The sequence below is a fragment of the Podospora pseudoanserina genome, chromosome 6, assembly GCF_035222485.1.
Source record: "Podospora pseudoanserina strain CBS 124.78 chromosome 6, whole genome shotgun sequence".
NCBI lineage: Eukaryota > Fungi > Ascomycota > Sordariomycetes > Sordariales > Podosporaceae > Podospora > Podospora pseudoanserina.
Window position 1 is genome coordinate 1,597,534 of NC_085925.1, and position 19,693 is coordinate 1,617,226.

General features: G+C 50.9%; 3 protein-coding genes across 3 annotated transcripts; 2 read left to right on the forward strand and 1 right to left on the reverse strand.

Annotated features, from left to right (window-relative positions):
• Window positions 1-3,477: 3,477 nt before the first annotated feature.
• QC764_602810 (uncharacterized protein) lies at window positions 3,478-5,280 on the reverse strand (the record flags this gene model as incomplete). Its single annotated transcript, XM_062948786.1, has 6 exons — window positions 3,478-3,939; window positions 4,022-4,608; window positions 4,667-4,895; window positions 4,958-5,002; window positions 5,073-5,122; window positions 5,196-5,280. The coding sequence occupies 6 exons, from the start codon at window positions 5,278-5,280 to the stop codon at window positions 3,646-3,648; spliced, it is 1,290 nt and encodes a 429-aa protein (XP_062797457.1). The 3' UTR covers window positions 3,478-3,645.
• Window positions 5,281-6,367: 1,087 nt separating this feature from the next.
• On the forward strand, window positions 6,368-12,495 carry IML1 (vacuolar membrane-associated protein iml1; the record flags this gene model as incomplete). Its single annotated transcript, XM_062948785.1, has 2 exons — window positions 6,368-7,211; window positions 7,270-12,495. The coding sequence occupies exons 1-2, from the start codon at window positions 6,687-6,689 to the stop codon at window positions 12,493-12,495; spliced, it is 5,751 nt and encodes a 1,916-aa protein (XP_062797458.1). The 5' UTR covers window positions 6,368-6,686.
• A 2,353-nt stretch (window positions 12,496-14,848) lies between these two features.
• Window positions 14,849-18,552, forward strand: QC764_602790 (uncharacterized protein). Its single transcript, XM_062948784.1, has 5 exons — window positions 14,849-15,058; window positions 15,109-15,857; window positions 16,135-16,873; window positions 16,932-18,007; window positions 18,068-18,552. Exons 2-5 carry the CDS (start codon window positions 15,851-15,853, stop codon window positions 18,133-18,135), a joined length of 1,890 nt encoding a protein of 629 aa, XP_062797459.1. The 5' UTR covers window positions 14,849-15,058; window positions 15,109-15,850; the 3' UTR covers window positions 18,136-18,552.
• Window positions 18,553-19,693: the final 1,141 nt, after the last annotated feature.

Genomic DNA, 19,693 nt, shown 5'->3' on the forward strand with positions numbered 1-19,693 from the left:
GCGGCGGTTGGATGGACGTCGTTGCGTTGTTGCAGGGCAGCACTGCGCACCCACAGCGCACCTTACCTCGTACCGCGCGAACAGGAGCTGGCGGGGCACTCTCTCACTGAAAGTGGGGCCTGCCTTGATGGGCTAGACACCATGGTAAAAGTAACGTATCTTTTTCCATCTCTCCCGTCCACCACTTGAACCAAAAATAATTACCACTACCCATCACTTATGGCTCTCACTTGCATCTTGCAGTTGTGTGTGCACGACACTCGCATGTGTAGCTACTGGTAGATTACCGACATAAATACAATGCCTCAACAACCCAGCCAAGGCCCAAATCCGGGGTACCTGGGCCAGACTGCTGCCACGCTTGCTCAGCAGTCCCCTCAGCAATCCCCTCAGCATCTCAGTTGAGGGTCCACCAGCCTGCCGGCAGTTTCACTTCAGAAAGCATCTCCAAAGACAATCAAGCCATCCACATGACATCCAACAAGCAACATGTCCGACCACAGTTCTACAACTGCCCGCCGCCTGACCTGAGTGCCACTTCACCTCGCCGCCCTTCTCCCCCCTCCACCGGATAGCGACTCGTGTCTCCCCGAGCTTGCGGCCCAATGATTCGAAATCACCAATACCTCTCGCTCTGAAGCAATCGGCGTGTTGCAGGGGTCCTGGTGCTCCTGGGGAAGCATCCGACAGTCTGGCTCCCAATCGTTGAAGGCGTTGGGCTGACGGGCTCACCGCCAGAATGATGCTCATCATCTTTCCCGTCGTCCCTTTTCCGGCAGTCGATCAACCTCTGCGCGGAATGAAAGAAGCCGGCTCGTGCCCGTTGACGCGTAAGACATCACAGCCGATGATGTCGGTGCAACATCAACCATCATCAGCAAAAGGCACCGTCCTCGCCAGCAATGACATTATAATATTGCCCCATTAGGCTGTTCGTGGTCGGCCCGCACCAACCATCCACCCGACGACTCTTCCTCCTGGTGTGCGAGGCTCGGGCCTCTCCGGCCTGGGCTCAGTCTCACCCAACCCCTGTGATATCAGCCGGTGCCGCTTCTCGACATCGGTCACACAAGACTAGTTGGTGTTCGCAACGGCAACAAAAGCAGGAGACGTTTCCCGAACTCTGCCCAGTCCAACTTCCGACTGTATCCATCCATCCAGCAATATCTGACCCTCGACGACACCCTCTTTAAACAGGCCCGCTTCACACCTGCATCGCTAACGTACACAAGCTCGGTTTGCGTAAACTGCGCGGCCCTTGTACACTGCAAATCCAATTGGCACACGACAAATAACATGGCGAGCGCGCAGCTCAAAATGCCCCAATGAGGAAACCCAAGGATGCAACATGGTCAGGCTAGGCTGTCCTGTTTGATTCCCTCACAAGCAGCGTAAGCCTTCTACCTATGATCTCTCTCTTTTTCTCTTCCGGAGATAACAATGCCGTCTTTACCGGCACCTTAGCATCAGGCGGTTGGCCGTGTAGTATTCCCCAATTTCCTGTTGTTACATTGCTGGAAGTGAAGCATTCTTGGTTTATGGGGTCCCAAGAGATCCCGCAGGCCCTCGTCACGATTTATCAGCTCCCGGTCATTTCTCTCAGCCACATGTGCTGTATCACCACTCGTCGTCCGTAAGAACTGGGAAAAGCGCCGTTTTCTTACGTACATACGAGGCTATATCTACCTGCTCTTGCACCACCTCCCAAGCTTCGTTTGCATTTCCAAGACCTGGGTTCTTGGAAACAAGAAAAGATCTGATAGGCTTTGTGCCTTAACAACCCCTCTCTAGCCATCCATGTTCGTTGTCCATCATTCCCCACCCCCACGTTTCCTTTTCACAACTCCCCATCCCGCCCGCCACTACCCACGTCAAGGCCCAGACCATAGCTTCGGGTATGGGTTTGGGCCAGCACAATGAAACCAAGCGAGAGCGAAGAAGGGTCCCATTGATCTGTCACGAAAATAAACAAGAAGGCAGACATGTGTTTCCTTTTCAGCAGCCATCCACCCATCCCACTCCTTTTCGTGTGTGACCCCCTCTCCCTTCCTGCTCCTCCCTTTCCCTTTTTTTTTTTTTTTGAGGGGGGGACCCCACACCGATCATCGGACTATGTAACCTCTTTGCTTGGGGTTTAAGATGGGGCTCTGCCCGAGGGTATTGTAGTAGCTGCAGGTGCTGAGGGGGAAGGGAGGGGAGGAGTGGCAACGGGTCATCTCTTTTCCCCTCATCTCGAGCTCAGAGAGAGAGAGAGAGAGAGAGAGAGAGACGCCGAGGATTACCACTCACTCGCTCGAGGCATCAATCATAAGGCGAGATTGATCGTGATGAGGGGTTGCATGATATTTTGATGAGCCTCAAGGGTAAGTGATGGCCGTTTTGAATTGTTGGTTTGTAGCCGCGAGAGCCGCCGCTGGGAAAAAAAAGAAAATGGATATTGCGTAGCCAACTACCTTGCATACATGATGCATATGTAGACACGTGCATACATGCCCCATCGGGTCCAAACTGCTTTTTGATAGGGGGCATAGAGGTTTACTCTGAGCTGCAGAGGCGCGCGGGGGGAGCAATTACCGCGGCTATGATATCAATCAAAACCGTTGAGAGACGAGCGTACATGTTGGACATTTCTTCACAACAGCCATGCACAAAATATACTGAGCATCATCAAGCCTGCCCTGTCCTGTGTCAATAAGGTTTGAACCTCAAACTGGCTTCAAACCCGAGGGAGGCAAAAAAAAAAAAGAAAAAAAAGAAAAAAAAGACGTCGACGACCGACCTGAGTCAGCCTACCTCGGACTTCCGAGTAAGGGAACTTTCATGTTGTAAAACGAGCACTGTCATTTTCTTGCCCCCTCAGAGATTGTGTCACCTACGATCCAAAACACAACTGCTGGGGAAATAATCCCTGGTTGTTGGTCTTTCGTAATCCGGGGACACAAAGAGGCCGATGGCGGGCCGAAAAGAGAGGGTCCCAAGGAAAAGTCCAAGACTTTATTGGACTTGAGCCCTTTCAACAAGTTATATACTGTCCCCCCAGAAACCATCACCTTGAATTCACAACGAAGAGGGGTAGATGGATGTACAGAGGGGCAAAATGATCTTCCAGCTCTGAACGAAGAATAGTAAAAATGAAGCGAATAACCCCCCCTCCCCCGAAAGTTCTAGCATGTAAGGCGCTTGACTCGCGGTCGAGTTTCACAAATCAGCAATAAAAGGGCTCATTTGTTCCAGTTTCTGACCGTTTGTCTGAGGCCGACGAATAGAATATATGCCGCCGTTATGGTCGATACTGAGTCAACAAGCAAGTTACTTTAGAGATTTGTTAACCCCAGGTAAAAAGGCAGGTACAAAAGCATAGCAATAAAAAAAACACAATACCTTCCTCTATCTCTATTGCTTTCCTTCTGCCATTCACAATCAATGAGTACAGGAAATAGATCAACGAATCTAACAATACAACACAATGCAAAACCACCGCTTCTCCTCACCCTCTGTTGACTTTACTCCTCAAGTCCAAAAACCTGAGATAAAACACGCATGCCACCAGCATGTAGCCTCCTGAGAAAACATATGGGCCCGGCCAGGTTTACCTGTATCCCATCTATCCATCTTTCTCTCTAAATAACCCCTGTACTCCCCCCATCACTCATGCCCCCCATCACTCGAGACCGACACCGAGCAGCAAGCCAACTTCTCACACATGCCGCCCCCACAAGAAATCTGACATCCCGTTGGTAAAAGCGGTGCCCTAACCAGCTCTGGCTGGAGTGTGACCGAGTGTATACCATAAGCATGAAGACATTCACTAATCGTCTTTGCCCTGTCCATAAACTTGGCCATATCCGGGTCAGAAACGACAACGTGTGCTGAGGCGATGGATTTCTCTTCGTTAAGTCTCCAGACGTGGAGCTCGTGGACAGCGAGAACGCCAGGAATCTATGCAGCGTGTTAGTGCGCACCCGCCTTCTTTTCTGGGGGCAAGGTGTCTTGCCTTCATAATATCGTGCTTGATATCCACGAGAATGACCCCAGCAGGTGCACTTTGTAAAAGAATGGTGCCAGACTCCCTCAAAATTGGAATTGCTGTGCAAAAGATGAGAGCTGCGATGCCCAAGCTGATGGCTGGATCGGCGTAGTATTTAGGGTCGAATTCATTCGTCGTGTCGGGGCGAACATATTGTATGATGGCTGCCGCAATCATGACCCCCAGATTCCCAGCAATATCCCCTAAGACGTGGAACTTGGCGGCGAGCATGTTGAGATCTCCTAATGGCGCCTTGCCGATGTGTACAATGTGCCGATGTTCGGAGTGGGAATCGGTAGCAGCTATTGGCGATGTCGTCCCGTCGGCCTCAATATCGACACATGATGCTTTCGGTGATGGTAAGTTGAGAACTGTTGCACTGCTGGTAGTGGTGCCTCCATTCTTTAGGAGTTCGGCATCGCCGCCCTTCTTACAGGGTGAAATAAGTTCATGTCTGTGGTGATGATCGCTACGAGGGACTTCATCGGTTTGTTTGCTGTGTTCATGTTCATGCCCATGCCCATGCCCATGCCCGTGTCCGTGAGAATGGCTGTGGCCGTGACCGTGACCATGGTTATGTTCTGCACCAAATTCTATCAGCCTCCCATCTAGGTCCTTCAAAAATTCTGTTGTTCTTACCATGTAGAAAGGCAAAGCTGACGAGGTTCAGGGCGAGACCTACGCCACCCACTATCAAGACCAGTTTGGGTTCTTCGACTTTCTCCATCTTTATAAAGCGTTCGATGGACTGGAATAAAATACTGAGCGCTAAAGCGAACAAAAAGGATCCATTGAAAAAGGCGCCAAGCAGCGTAGATCGCTGCCAGCCGAAAGATAGCTCTTGAGGCGAGCCACTGCGCTCAGATACCTGCGAAGAGAAAGGTCAGCTGTAGGGCTTCATGAGGATGTATACAAATGAGTGTGACGTACAACAATGGCGACCAGAGTCACCACATAGCCGAGTAGATCATTTAGCTGGAGATTTCGGTGTCAGCAACCGGTCCATGCAACTCTCTTCTGCAAAGACCCGTAGATCTATACATACGTAGTGAATGGCATCAGCGTAGAGTGCCAAACTACTAGTTTTGAAGGCGACTGCGTGATACAGGGTTAGTCGGACAGCGTCATCTGATGTTGCTCAAGGGTCGAGTGCGTTGTCAATACCTACCAACAAGCTCACACACGAAGAAAGTGGTCGAGATGGCGATAATAATCGACACTCTTGTCCTCTTGCTGAGTTTCCTGGTCGCCATGGTAGATTATTCGGGGACTGGGCTGGCGAAGAGTAGTGTGAGCAAACTGATAGTAGAAGAAAAGTAGCAGAAGGAAGCTCTCGCTGACAGCAAACTGATGTGTGTGATATCAAGACACCGCAGTAGGCGGGGCAAACAATGCCAATATCTCTGGTGTTTGCGACTTTGCGACCTGTGGACCTCTCGTTGCCATGAAGCATGGACCAGGAAGCTGGCTCAACAGATAAATGTTGAATCTTGCAGGATTGCAGAGCACCGCATGGCCAGGAAGCTGAGAGTAGATCTGTCGATTTTGCATCTGCAGTCACTTGAATGAGTGACTGTCTAGCTCGCACGGCCTTAGTGCTGCACAGGAGCATTCGACCTTAAGAGCATGCAGGGTGAGGTGTGTTGTGTGTTGCAGATGGCAGCCGGACCGGTAAGTTGGGACGCCCGGTGTCTGCGAGAGACTCCGAGCAAGATACTGAGGTGAGATAAAGTATGACGTGGTAATGTGTGAGCGTGTACACAGAAGAGGAGGATCCTCAACTCCGAGAGCGGGAGCAGGTGGCCGCCCAGAGAGCAGAGAAATGAAGACCAGTGGTTCAGAGAGGGAATGTCGGCCATATCAATGAATAATTTGGTGCAAGAAGAAGCTGGATTTAATTAGCGCCAAATGGCTTCAAGCTTCAATCAAGCTTCAAATTGACCGGATGGTGGCTTGCTTTCAAGTGGGCAGCCGCTGTCAGTGCATGTGCCTCATCCACGTTTCCCTCTTGAGGAAGTAGCAACTGCGGCAAGTGACTGCTGCCTAAGAAAATGAAGAGATGTCTCCCTGGTTCTAAAGAGTGCCATTGCTTCGAGAACAGATCCAAGACAAGATCACAAAGGTCCGGAGCATGCCATCTCTTATTCTTTTCCTTGGTGTCTCTCAGGCCACAAGATAACTAACTGGACAGAAATGTTACACAGTCACCAAGCCGTACAACAAAATCGGCACACCGAAAGGCGGCCGGACACCGGACAATTTGTAAGACTGATTCGATTCAGTGCCGAGGGGTTGCTCTTGCCCGGGGTGATGTAATTCTGGAATTCTGGAGGTGAGGTTTGGAGATGAAAAGCAATCACCAATCATATCCCAGCAACAGCCACCCAGCTGTTCCCGGCAGGCACCACATTTGCAGGGATGTGGATCGCGGGAGACAGGGGAACGGGTCATTGCGCTAACTCTATTGAGAAGGCGGGGAAATAATCCTGGATTTTGCCAACGATAACTCACGTCAACACCGTTTACAGGCGCTGAAGGTCGGACGGACAATGCGATATGCAAATGCGACAGCTTTTTCGACGACGATACGAAGACATGATTTTTCGACAGCGAAAAGAGCAACCATAACCCTACAATCTCAATTTGATGAGAAAGCTCAATGTCGTCGAGAACCGCCTCGGCCGGCGCGCCGGGGCCTGCAAAAGGCGCTCAGGGTTGGCCGTCCCACCTTCGCCAGTTCAGTAAAGCCAGCGCAGAGGAGCAACCGCATCTATATCCCAATCTCAATCCCCATTCACCGGCAGACACGATCACTTCGAGCAGTTCGACGATTCGCGAGCGACCCCAGTCGGCGAAACGCCCAGAACGAAGATGGACCGTGACTGTCAACGAAGCGCTTTCCGGCGATGAAGTGTTGCTCAACTTTGAGCTGCTAGGGGACGATATCCAGCCAGGCAGCCTCGTGGCTATCGATGTGCTAAAGTCAGAAACCGAGAAGCAGCATCACCCAGAACGCAGCAAAGATGACAGCTCTGCGGGTTGCAAGCCAAAGCGCTACATATGTATCGCCAAAGACTTGAATAAGGATTTCAGGGCTCGATACCCCATGGTCGAAGTCTATGTCGCCAAACATATCGCAGAAGCCTTTGGGATGAGGAAGGGTACACAAGTTACTGTCGCTCCAGTATGATGCCCTTTTCAACTTTGTGGATGGGAATTGTCCCTAACGAAGATCTTTCCAGATTGACAGCACGAACCCGGCCGTTGAAGCATCTCACCTCGAGCTCTGCTTTAAAGATCAGTATCTTTCGCGAGCTGATATGTGGCGTATGGCAGTGGGAATGCTTTCAGAGCGGACCGTATACAAAGGACAGATGATCCTGTTCATGGGTACCGTCAAGGCGCAGGTCACAGCTGTGTATGTTGACGGACGCCAAATTCATTCTGCCTTCTTCGGCCGCGACACAAAGCCCATATTCCGCAGCGAATCCGCTCGATATGTTCTTTTCATCCAGATGTCCCGCGAGATGTGGGACTTTGACTCGGATGGTTCCGGCGAGATCATGTTTAACAAAGTGGTCAACGGGTTCCTGCCAGCGCTCTTCAAGAAGTGGGCAGCTATGAAGCTGAAGCATCTTGTCACCATCGTGTTGTTTGCACGCGTCGAGTACGACACGGGTATTTCGACTGAACTCGCCAATGACGCTGTTCAAAACCTTTACTACACCGGCATTCAGTCCTCTGGAAACCGCCGCCCATACAAGGACTTCTATAGGGTAGTCGTCAGTGAGATGGGCAGTGGTGAGTGGACCAAAATCTTGCATCAGCTCAAGCGGGAGTTTAACTACTTCCGCAAGGATATCAGCACCCACCACATGAAGGCCATAACATGGTCACCCTTCCCTGGCTCGGATGATCCTGCGATTCGCGAGTCAACCCTCAACAAGATCAAAGCTGAAGCCTCTCGAGCGGTGCACGGAAACTTCCTTGAAGCCATCAACATGGCCTCTTCCTTGTACGCCCACGATTACATTGACAGAGACTTGACGAGGACCGGCGTGTCTGTTGTGGTCATTAGTCCCAGTCCTGGCGTTTTCGAGGTCGACTACGACGCGCTTCGTCGAACGACTGAATCTCTTGTGGGTAATGGCATCGGCATTGATTTGATCTGCATACCAAAGATACCACTGCACTCTGTCCCGCTGTTTCGTTATCGTGCTCCTCAAAACTCGGAGCTTGCTCGCCAAAGGTCGAAGCTGAACATGAGTAGCGGAAGTACCCCAAAGCAGACCAGTTCGGTGTTTGGGAGTTACAGCAGTCAAGTAGGGTTATTTTCTCCTGGAAAGGGACTCGAAATGGCCCACCATGGTGAGCCTGTCGGTCAACGCTTCGCACAAGATGAATATGTCTCCGCTGTGCCCCAGTGGCTTCATGTGTCATACTGGACGGGCGCGTCTGAAGAAGCACTTTCTTATGAGGGAATTGCTTTGTCGGTTTCGGACGCGCCTCATGGTGACGCCGGAGACGAGTTCCCAATTCGATGTCGCATGTATGACTTGCAAATGCGAAGCGTGATGGAAACCAATGAGATCGAGACCCAGCCGCTGCACATGGATCCATATTTCCCTCTGTCGGCGCTCCAGACCACTCAGATCTCCCAACCGCACATCGATTCCGATGGGACGATATTTGTCAAGAACACCAAGGTGCCAGAGACTCTTTTTGAACACGTCTATGGTTTCCAGAAGTTTGTCCCTGATAGAAACAGCAAACATGTGGAACGATTACTGTGGAAACAACTGCAACAGTATGACGACTCCAGGGCACGACTGCCAACTTCCCGGAGGATTGCTGGTCCTCACAGGCATGGGCATATGTACGAGGATGTTCCAAGAAAGCAAGTGTCGGAAGATACCAGCCTGCTGAGTACCTCCTTTAGCGAGCGTCGTCCTTCCACTGCTATTCAACCCACAATTTCTGGGCTTTCTCAATTTCATCGGCAGAGCTCTGACAGGTTGGAGGTCCCATCTTCCTTGTCGACCAACCGTAAAAGTCCTGCTGGGTCTAGTAACGCCAGCAGCACCGCTACTTCGTCTCCCACCAAGGCCCCTAAGTTCATGCGACAGATCAGCCGTTCGAGTGCGGGTTTTAAGATAGCAGCTCCTAAGGCAGCCGTCGCAGAATTGAGCGTCCAGAGTGTTGAAGCCTCGCGGCCCTCGGGTCCACACGATCACAGGATGGGCAATGCTCGCGGAGATCAACGGCCAATGTCTTCGGACAAGACAAGAATGGGCTCGCCTTTATTCAACCAAGGCAGTTTCTCCTCTCACACGTTTGCACAGGGGCATCTGTCTCCTGGAGATTCGGGCAGCAAGCCGATCCTGATCAGAAACCAACAGCTGAGTGGTGTCAGCATGGCCAATTCGATTCTGGCCTCAACACTGCGCCCAGAGCCTATTCGCCTCGACCGGGACATAAAAAAGTCCAACGCCATCCGGAACGACGATGCTAATCGGCATAACAAATCCAAATTATTGGCGGATGCCATGCCGGAGTTGCCAACCACTTTGTCTCCCACCACAGCTCTGAACCCGTGGCTGACAATCCTGAACCCGTCCAACACCCAACCTGAGGATGTGAACATGGCCTCTCTGTACAGCCGCTGGCAGCACGTATTTCCAAGACCCGCCGAAATGAGAGTCATGAAGTGGAAGTCGTTATGTTCTCCGGCTGCTGTCCCACTTACGTCTGAGTACTTCCCCACAAAGGCTCAGTTTGAGTCAGAGTACCAGCGCCAGCCTTACAATGTGTCACAAAATGTGGACGACGGGCTGTCCGAGGAACCAAGGTCGCGTGACGACTTGTTGCGAGAGTTGATTAGTTTGCGCTTTTGCCAGGGATTCCAAATCATCGTCGGCCCAGCGGTTGCGAAGGCTTTCGGCCAGAAACAACTCAAGGTTGCTGATGTATTCTCCAGAGATCACATGATGGAAGATGGCACGAGCATTTTCATGTCGGCTGGTAATACCATACATCAGCTGTCGTGTGTCAACGGGACCGAAGTGGAAGTCAATATCTTTGTTCGAAAGCCGACGGAAAGTTCTCCGCAGGTTTATGACGGGGCATCATCGAGGTACAAGCCGGCCATTCGGACACTGTTGGATCAACGCTACAGGACAAGCGAGTTTGATCTTGTGACGCCCAAGTCAGAGCGGAACTGGAATTACATTGATGCTTTTGTCGCTGGCCACAATGACGAACTGACGGAGCATCTGAGGTTCTGGCGTGCGAGATTCGTTTTGATCCCTATTACGGGCAGACACGCATCGCTACCCCGGGCACAGAGCGGAGATAGTGACGAGGAGATTCGTATTGAGGGGATCCGCAAGCTTGCTCAGTTGTGGCAGAGGTACCGATACGTTCCTCCGAATGAAAGACGGCTCCAAGGTCCGGGCCAGCGGAAGAAGAAGGAGGCCAATCCTCTTGATATTGTTTACAAGACCGAGGATCCATCTGTGGTCATTGCGGCCGAAGTCGAGACCTTGCCTTTGCTGGAAGGTGTGGACCGCAAGGGAGGGTTAGTGAGAAGAGGGGAGCAGTTTTCAAAGAAGAACTTTAGCTTGGCTGCTCTGGCGGAGGCTATACAGCAACCGGAGGAACAAGGTGGTGTCCGTATGCAGAACCGCAGATGGCATTTGCGCCTGCATTACAACTGCTTCATCGGTTCTGACATGACGAGTTGGCTTCTAGACAACTTTGAGGATCTTGAGGACCGGGAAGAGGCAGAGGCTCTAGGTAATCGTCTCATGGTATCTGACGACAAGGAGAAAGACAAAGAGGGCAACAAGAAAGAGAGCGGAGGCCTATTCGTGCACGTTGAGAAGCGCCATTCGTTTAGGGACGGGCAGTACTTTTACCAGATCAGCAGCGAATACGCAAAGCCTCAGCCCAGTTGGTTCAAGCGAACCCAACAGTTCTCCATACCAACAACGCCCATGTCAGAATACATGCCTCGGGATTTACGGGTTGGCATCTCGAGACCGACTTCTATCCATGAAGAGAATTCTTCAACCTCTGGCGCTTCAACACCAACGGCACCACCCACTGTCATCGGCGGCAAGAAGCCCAAAGTTGTTCTCAGCAAGTCTATCAAATACGACGTCGACCATCGCAAAAAGTCCTACCGGCCCGAGATTGTCGAACTTCATTACGACCGCCTCCACAACCCAGAAAACTGTTACCATGTCCGCGTCGACTGGATGAACGTCACTGCCAAGCTCATCGAAGACGCCGTTGAAAACTGGGCAAGGGAAGCAGCCCAGTACGGTCTCCGACTGGTTGAAGTCCCCATAGCAGAAGCCTGCTCGATCAGCTACATCAACCCCTTCCGCCGACCCTACATCATGAAACTCGCCCTCCCACCACCCGACCAGCCACCCGTCACATATTACGACTCTAATTCCTTCACCCCCTCCGCCCAGCCGGGGAAGCATTTCTACCAAAAGGCCATCCTACGCAAATTCGACTTTGTCCTCGACGTCGAAGCAGCGTCCAACTTTCCCTCCAACGTCGACGTGTCCTACTCGTGGGGAAAGCCAGACTTCAGATATACCCAGTACATCCACCGGTCGGGGTCTGTCCTGGCGCAAATCACAGACGAGGGGGATCTTCTCTTGTTGGCAAACAGGTTGTATAGCAGCCGAGCTGCTGCCGCCAGGGAGAGGGAGATGCAGAGGGAACTCCGGACGGAGCACCCTGCCATCGGTGTGAACAGTGCCGTCGCCACGCCTGGTGGTGTTCTGGGACGGGCGATGACGCCGCTGGGTGGTTACCCGGCGTTTAACCTCCCCACTCCGAGTGGGGGAATTAGTTCAGAGCCGGTGACGTCTTCTCCGTCGATTAAACCGGGTTTTTTGTCGCCTATCATTCGACCTGTTGGGGCAACGGCGATGAGTAACCCGCCTTCTGCTGGGGGTGGAGGGGGTAGTGCGTTTGGTACACCGGGGATATTGCAAAAGGGGCCGGGGTGGAGCTGGACGGGGCAGGAGCCGGAGATGGTGAAGGATGAGCTGGAGAGGTTTTGTAAGGATATGGGGGCATTGGACCAGTTTTATCGGGAGCAGCGGATGGCTGCTGTTGTTGGGGAGGCGGGCGGGGGGTTAGTGCTGGGGGTATTGGGGCTGTTGGGGGAGTTGTTGGGGCGGGGGGTGGGGAGTACGCCAGTGGCGGAGGGGAATATTCCTGTCATTGGGCTGCCGGGAAATATCATTGGGAGCGTTGGGGGGGAGAGTGGTAGTGGGGCAGTGGGAATGGGGATGGGAATCAGTCCGAGGGTGGGGAGCCCGGCTTTTATGATGGGGGCGGGGGAGAGGTTTTTGAGACGGGGGAGTGTGCAGATTGCGGGGGGGTTGGAGGGGTTGAGGATGACGGGGAAGGGGGAGGGGAAGGGGATTGGGGGGGATAAGTAAAGGAGGGATAGGATATGATCGGAGGGGAAACCCGGGATAGGGAGTTGGCGATTTGTCTGTGAGTTTAGGGCGAGGGGTGGTTTGGATTGTTGGGGTGGCGTGTGATAGTCTGAGGATTAATTAAGAAATATATCCGAAGGTATCTCAGGTATATAAAAATGACTTTAGTAGGCGAGGAAAAGCCCTTTACAATCATTTCTCCATGATTTCGGTACAATTGCTGAGTCCTTGAGACCCCTTAATATTATCTATGTGAGGTATGCTACCTAGGTAGGTTTGTTCCCGACGTGTGTGTCTCTAACGATGCCCTGCCCCTTCCCTTGTCGGGGGGCTCTCGGCAGGCGGTGTTAACGTGCGGCGATTGTGGAGAGACTGCCCGTTTGGTAGTCACATCGTTGGGGGCTGGATGAAGCCACCGCTTGAACGACGATATCTCTAGGTACCCTTACCGCGTTCGCAGGCGGGGACGTGGCCTACGGTGGTGTGTGTGCGCTTTGAGACGTGCATGATCGAGCGGTTGCGCGCGCGTGTGTGTATATGAGTGTCCATTGCGGTGGATATCTGGAGAAGTCAAGTAGAAGAGGGGCTGTTTGCTTGGGTGGTCACTTGATGATGCTGGACGAGGTAGAAGAGTATTTTGGATGGTATGATATCTCTAAGAATGTTGCCTTTGAGACGATATGATGCTCGGATGATGAGATGTCTATGAGATGAGAGGTTCTTTCGGAATGAGAGGGAGTTCATGATATTGTCTAAATAAATCCATCGGTATCTACCCGGGTGTATTGATATTTTGAGTAAAAGGATCTTGAACACCTTCCCCCTTCATAGCCTTCGACAAACCAAGTTAAGTCAAGTCAAATATTAGGTTAGATTTGACTTGTTTGACTTGGTGCCTACCTACCTACCTTGGCACTGGTGTTTTTGAGACGAGTCCCATCTTTGTAAGATGGAGATCTTTAGGATGGGTAGTATCTTGGGAGACGATGACCTTAGAGAAACTATCATCACTCAAGGCTTCAACTTCCAATCCTAAGTTTGTGGCTGCTTTTAAGTTTAAACCAGAGATTGTTCATTATGTTTAACTGCGAAGCAGAAGCTAGGGGTTAAACAGATTTCAAGTTGAGAATCCGTCACAAACAAAGACGCCTACATCCACGAAGAGACCTCACATCCTACCATATATAAGCCTCATCACTCCTCTAGTCCGTACCCTACACACTGCAAAGTCCGATATATAAACCTACCTAATCCCAAGGTACCCAAATAGGGTTATGTAGGTATATCAAATCTATCAAGTCATCCAAATTCATCGGAAATCCAGATTCGCCAGAGTTTCAGCTACATCTGGTTTGCTTATTTGGACTTGTTTAGTATTAGCTTTGGCAGGTTTGTTTGCCGGTTTGCAACTCAGACAACCTACCGGAAATGAAGCTTGGATAGCGTCTTAATAATGCTCGGATCTACCTCAAGTACGACAATGCGCTAATGCTGTTGTAGAAAATGATAGAGGTTTTGTTCATACTAAGACAGAGTTAATTATATATATAGATCTTCAAGCATGAAGGTACTCCTAAATATCTTCCTCGATCTCAACATATGTTTTAAAAAATGGAATGTCTTATATAACTTGTTTTATTTGTAGAATGATCTTGCAATTCTTGTTCAACGTTAAGAATAACCTTGATAAGTATTTAATTAGGGAAGAGTCTGGTGGAAGAAGTCACAGTGGCACCCCAAAGTATAGGTGCAAGATAGTTGATTTGGCAGAAAACTGTGGTGTATAGAGAAGGCTATCCAACATGCATGTGTCTGTGCACCCTTGCCATTGGCACTGCTACTGCCATTGCGACTGCCTGGCCTCAACTTGCTTATCAGAGTCGTGGAATTATTTTACAATTAAAAGTAGTAGATATGTTGGAACTAACCAGGTGCTTATTTTCTAAACAACCCTTGGGGTGCTACGGTAGGTACTTAGTCTGAGTGTGAGGAGAAATAAGGCAAGCCGTCTCTGTGAACCTCGGCCGCTTGGCTCAGGCTTTGGTGAGGGCGAATCTGCTGTGGTTTGTGTCAGCCCCTGATTCTGGGTATCTAAGCTTAAACTGCTAACTGCTTTATTTGAGAGTTGATGTGATAGGTCAACAGTTACTCCAAGAGAAATAATAAAGAGTGGAGTGTAAGCCAAGCTCTGTGGGATTGAGAGTTGTGAGAATGAAAAGGACAAGCTTGTGATGGACGCTTGAACCACAACCCCAGATCGGCACCAGGTGGCGCCCTTGGCAAAAGCTTGTTCCGACAGGGGTCACAAAAGTAGCAACGGGTACCTGACTTACAGAAGAACTGTCCAATCATGGGGCGGTATTTGCTCCAAGAGCTTCACCAGGACGACAGACTTGCATGGATGGAGGGTTTGATGAATCTTATCGTTGGATTCACCGTTGCACCATTGGTCTGCAAGAGGACAGTGGAGTGGGAATACAAATCGGTTCTTTGAGAGACTGTGGGTGCGTGCGGTTGGGGGCCTCAAGGAAATGATCAGCTATGGGATGGATGGTGAGGTGAGGTGAGGGTTGACATCACTTCCTGCCGAGACCCAGCTCACATGAGAAACAGCGGCAGGTAACTCTTTCCCGGTATTGACTGTCATACTCCTCAGACCGAGAGTCTGCCTACATGCCTCGCCAAAACTTCGCTCATCACTGTCGTAGAAGCGCTGACATGAACCTCTGCGGACCGCCACCAACCTCGAGCTCTTGATATCTCATCCCGTCGCGATCCCTAGGCAACACCAACACATGGCAGTGCACTGCCCCTCCTCACCTCCACCCTCTTGATTCCGCGAAACAGCTGCTACTGCCACGACACCACTTATCAAACACAGCTATCAACTCCGGATCATCAAGGTGCCCATTCGTCTTTGCATCTCATGCCTACGCCCTCATATCCTTACCGCTGTGTTTCGTGAAGTTTCACTCTGGCCAGAAGACCTGTTGACACCCTACAAGATCGGTCATTCGTGCGAGGCGGGGAGCACCAATCACGCACTTATCTACACGTCCTCTTTCGCACCTTCGTAGCCAGCAGTCGCTCCTCGTTTCCTGTGCACCGCAATCAATCTTGAGAGGACGCTCCTCCTCACCAACAACCAAATCACCCTCCACCAACCGCCAATCGCGACAACACCCCACCACAAAGCCGTTGTGCCTCCCTTGCACGGCTCCACCGATTCATCCTACCTAAACCACCGGGACCTCAAGCGGCGAGATTACGTCGTGAGCACGCCGACCAGCTCTAAAATACCAAATAAGCTTTCCGAGCCCCTCTCTCGACCCACTTCACCGCAAGCGCGTGGACAATGTCTTGTAAGCACCCTTGATCCAGGGCGCCCCTTTCGCTCTGGTCGTTCTGCTGTCCCTGTTGCCATGCTTCTCTGTGTCTCTTGGCGATCTGCTGTCAAGGCCTCTCGCTGTACACAACGGCAAGCAGTGCTCAAACACCGCAAGGAGACACAGCGTCTGCCTGTTCCAGGTCGAGTGACATGGCATTTCCCCCCAATCATGCCAAGCCAATCCCGGTTTGGGCCTTCATTGTGACACTGAACCTTCACTAACCACACAATGTCTTCTTTTGTTTCTGCAGATAACGCCCACCAGACCAAACAAGCGGCACGCAACGTGGCCTGGCACAAGTCGAAGTGGAATATCTTCCCGTACTCACGCAACAAATACACACATGACTCTACCAGCACTGCAACATGGCAGTCGGCCAATGATCAGGATCTCGAAGGCCACCCGCTGCAGGGGTTGCCGATCGGACCGTCGGATGACCCAAGGACCCCGGGAATCCCGCTGAACGGCCCCGGGTCGACGAGCAGAAACATCAATGCATCGGGACGGGCCCCTGATACGACTGATGGCCAGTTTGGAAGTGGTGAGACGTTTGTTGGCTCGAACCCTTTGTCGGCAGGGGAGCAGAAGGTCACTAGCAGTGCGCTTAACAAGTTACCAGCGATGCGCTGGAGATTCAAACGCAGTGTCACTGGCGATGCGACGACGACACCCGAGGGGGCTACTGCCGATGGCGTCAAGAAGAAGAAAAAGGAGTCGAGCAGTTTCTTCAAGCATGTCGAGCCTAAGGAGCCGTTCACAGTTAGGAACCAGATCCAACGAGTATTCTTCAATTCATGGATCAATGTGTTGCTGATTGCAGCACCGGTTGGTATTGTAATTGCCAATATTCACTCTGTCAGTAAGATTACCGTGTTTGTGGTTAATTTTATGGCAATTGTTCCCCTGGCGGCCATTCTGGGGTTTGCGACGGAGGAGATTGCGTTCAGGACGGGCGAGACTGTGGGTGGTCTATTGAATGCCACCTTTGGGTATGCTATGTTGACTCCGCATGGCGCTTTGTGATATGCTGACCGGACATGATGACAGAAACGCAGTCGAACTGATCGTAGCCATCATCGCGCTTGCTGATCGTCAAGTCGTCATCGTTCAGACCTCCCTCATCGGCAGCATCCTCTCCAACTTACTCCTCGTCATGGGCATGTGCTTCTTCTTTGGCGGGCTGCGGAGACGGGAACAATACTTCAACACCACCGTTGCGCAAACTTCTGCCAGCTTGCTCGCCCTCGCCGTGGCCAGTGTGATCGTTCCGACAGTGTTTGACCGATCCAGCCAGTCGCCACAGAACGATGTTGCCAAGCTGTCTCGAGGCACCTCCGTCATTCTTCTCTTCGTTTACTGTGCCTACTTGTTCTTCCAGCTCAAGACGCACTCAATGGTCTTTGCCGAAGAAAGCCAGAAGGTTCAAGCCAAACCGTTCACCCACCCCATGCGACGCAGCGTCCCCGAAGGCGCCGTCTCTCAGGGACTCGTCGCCCCAGCTGGCATTATCAGCGGTCATGGCTTGGGGTCAGAGCAATCCGAGAATGAAAAGATCCGGGAAATGGTGACCAAGCCTCCTATGAGGAGTGCTTCGGGGGCAACCCAAGGCGGCACCGTCAGTAATCCCGGCAAAGGCAGTGTAGAGGAAGACAACGACAAAGATGAGGTCACACTGCACTTTCTCGTTGCCATCGCCACCCTCGCCGGGTCTACGGTTGTTATCGCCATTTGTGCAGAGTACATGGTTGACTCCATCAGCGCCATCACCGCCAGCGGGGTTGTTTCTGAAGAATTCGTCGGTTTGATTCTTCTTCCAATCGTGGGCAACGCAGCTGAGCACGCCACTGCTGTAACTGTTGCCATCAAGGACAAGATGGATCTTGCTATTGGGGTGGCGGTGGGTTCGAGCATGCAAGTGGCGTTGTTTATCATCCCCTTGCTTGTTATCATTGGGTGGGGGATGGGGATTGATGCCATGACGCTGAGCTTTGATCCATTCCAGGTGGCGGTGTTGTTTGTTGCGGTGTTGCTGGTGAATTATTTGATAAATGACGGGAAGAGTCATTGGTTGGAGGGGATGTTGCTTATGTGTTTGTATGCCATCATTGCGATTTGTTCTTGGTGTAAGTTTCCTCGCAGTGAAGAGTTTTGGACAGCAAAATTGCTAACGTGGCCATGTATAGGGTACCCGACCGATGGGAGTAGTATTGCCGGAGGGGGGAATAACAGGACTTTGGAGTTGAGTCTTTAGGGGGGTGGTGATGGCAGAGGGTGGGAGGATGGGGTAACGCGATGACTTTTTCTTTTTAGTCTGGCTTGTAGAGTACTTGAGAGGAGGGTTCTCCTAGGTATAAGAGAACAGCATAGAAGGAGGCGGCAGGGGAATTTTTATATGAGGAAGACTCTACACGAGATGTTGAGGGGTTGATGTTGATAGGGGCATGCCCTAGAGAAAGTGATATTGCTGATGAAAGTTGGGGTGAATGTGTATGACTGTTGACTTGAGTCTTTCAAGATTATTGATATGCCTGTTGATTGCGCAGAAGGCTTATTTGTTACTTTGTCAAAAGATTTTGCAGTAGTTTTGAAGGCTTTTGAGTGGCTTTAAAGGGGGTTTGAACAACTTTGAATGTGTTTTAGGTAGTTCAAAGGAATTTTGAGTAACTTTGAAGGAGCTTTGAGTAGCTTCGGAGGAGTATTGACTGTTGGTACCCTTTATTTTCCCGATTGGTTCTTCTGCCCATAATGTCTGAAAGGCAGTACTGCACTTTTTAGCTTTAAATATTTAACGGGCAGGGTGATTCTCAAAATTTATCTTTGGTCTGAACTTTTGGTGTCGTTTGTCCGTCTTTTATCTCAGCTTCTAAATAGTCTTTTGTCTTAGCTTTTAATACCGGTTATCCAAGCCTAGAATGTTGTTTATATTTATATAGTCTAAGCCTTCAAGAGAGCTTCTGGTGGTGATGGTTTGTCTTTGGGATTTCTTTTGGGAGATTGTCTGCGTTTTTGAAGTGGTTATTATGTGTGAGATGATGTTGGCTAACGAGGTTCTGAGAGTTGGGGTAGAGCCTTGGTATTGGGGAGGTCATGGAGAAGGGGTGTGAGTTCTTTTTGGGAGATGCGCTTGCGAGCAGCGAAAAAAGGCCGTCGTGAGAGGGCGCGTTTTTCTTGTCTTTACCTCTTTTGCTCGCGTGGGGACAGAGTGTGGATCTTTCGTTTGCGAGTGTAACATGAGGAATATGTTTGAAGAGTTCTCTATGCATGTATGCGTGTGTGTATGTGGTAAAGTGCTATTGTGTATATAGTTTAAGTTGGTGGGAGAGCTGGGGTTTTGGCACTTGAAGTTGGCCACTTGATGGGTGACCATGAAACATACCTAGTGTCTTAACTGTGCGATAGCAGCAAAACATATTTGATGAATGGTTGGGTACTCAACAGGGTGAGTTAACTCGCAATAGCTAAGATGGATTTGACGGGTTTTTACTACAGAGTCAGACAAAACAGGCCATTGGGATGAGATTTGTCTTTGAGATGAGATGTGGCTTCGGGATGAGATGTGCCTACTGGGATAAAATGGTGTAACTTTGCTTCACCATTAGTTGTAGGATGATGAACAAGCGCGAGTGAGAGAGCCACCGAGTCCATTCAGGGGTCATTGACCTTTGAGCCTCACAAACTGCCATCAACACATCCAGACTGCTGTCTGTCTCAGAGTACGCCGGAAATAGAATGAACTGCGATAGAGAACTGACTGATACTTTTGGTAATCTAGGGCTTTCATATGAGCGGTGTGGCCAAGGCCGGCACCA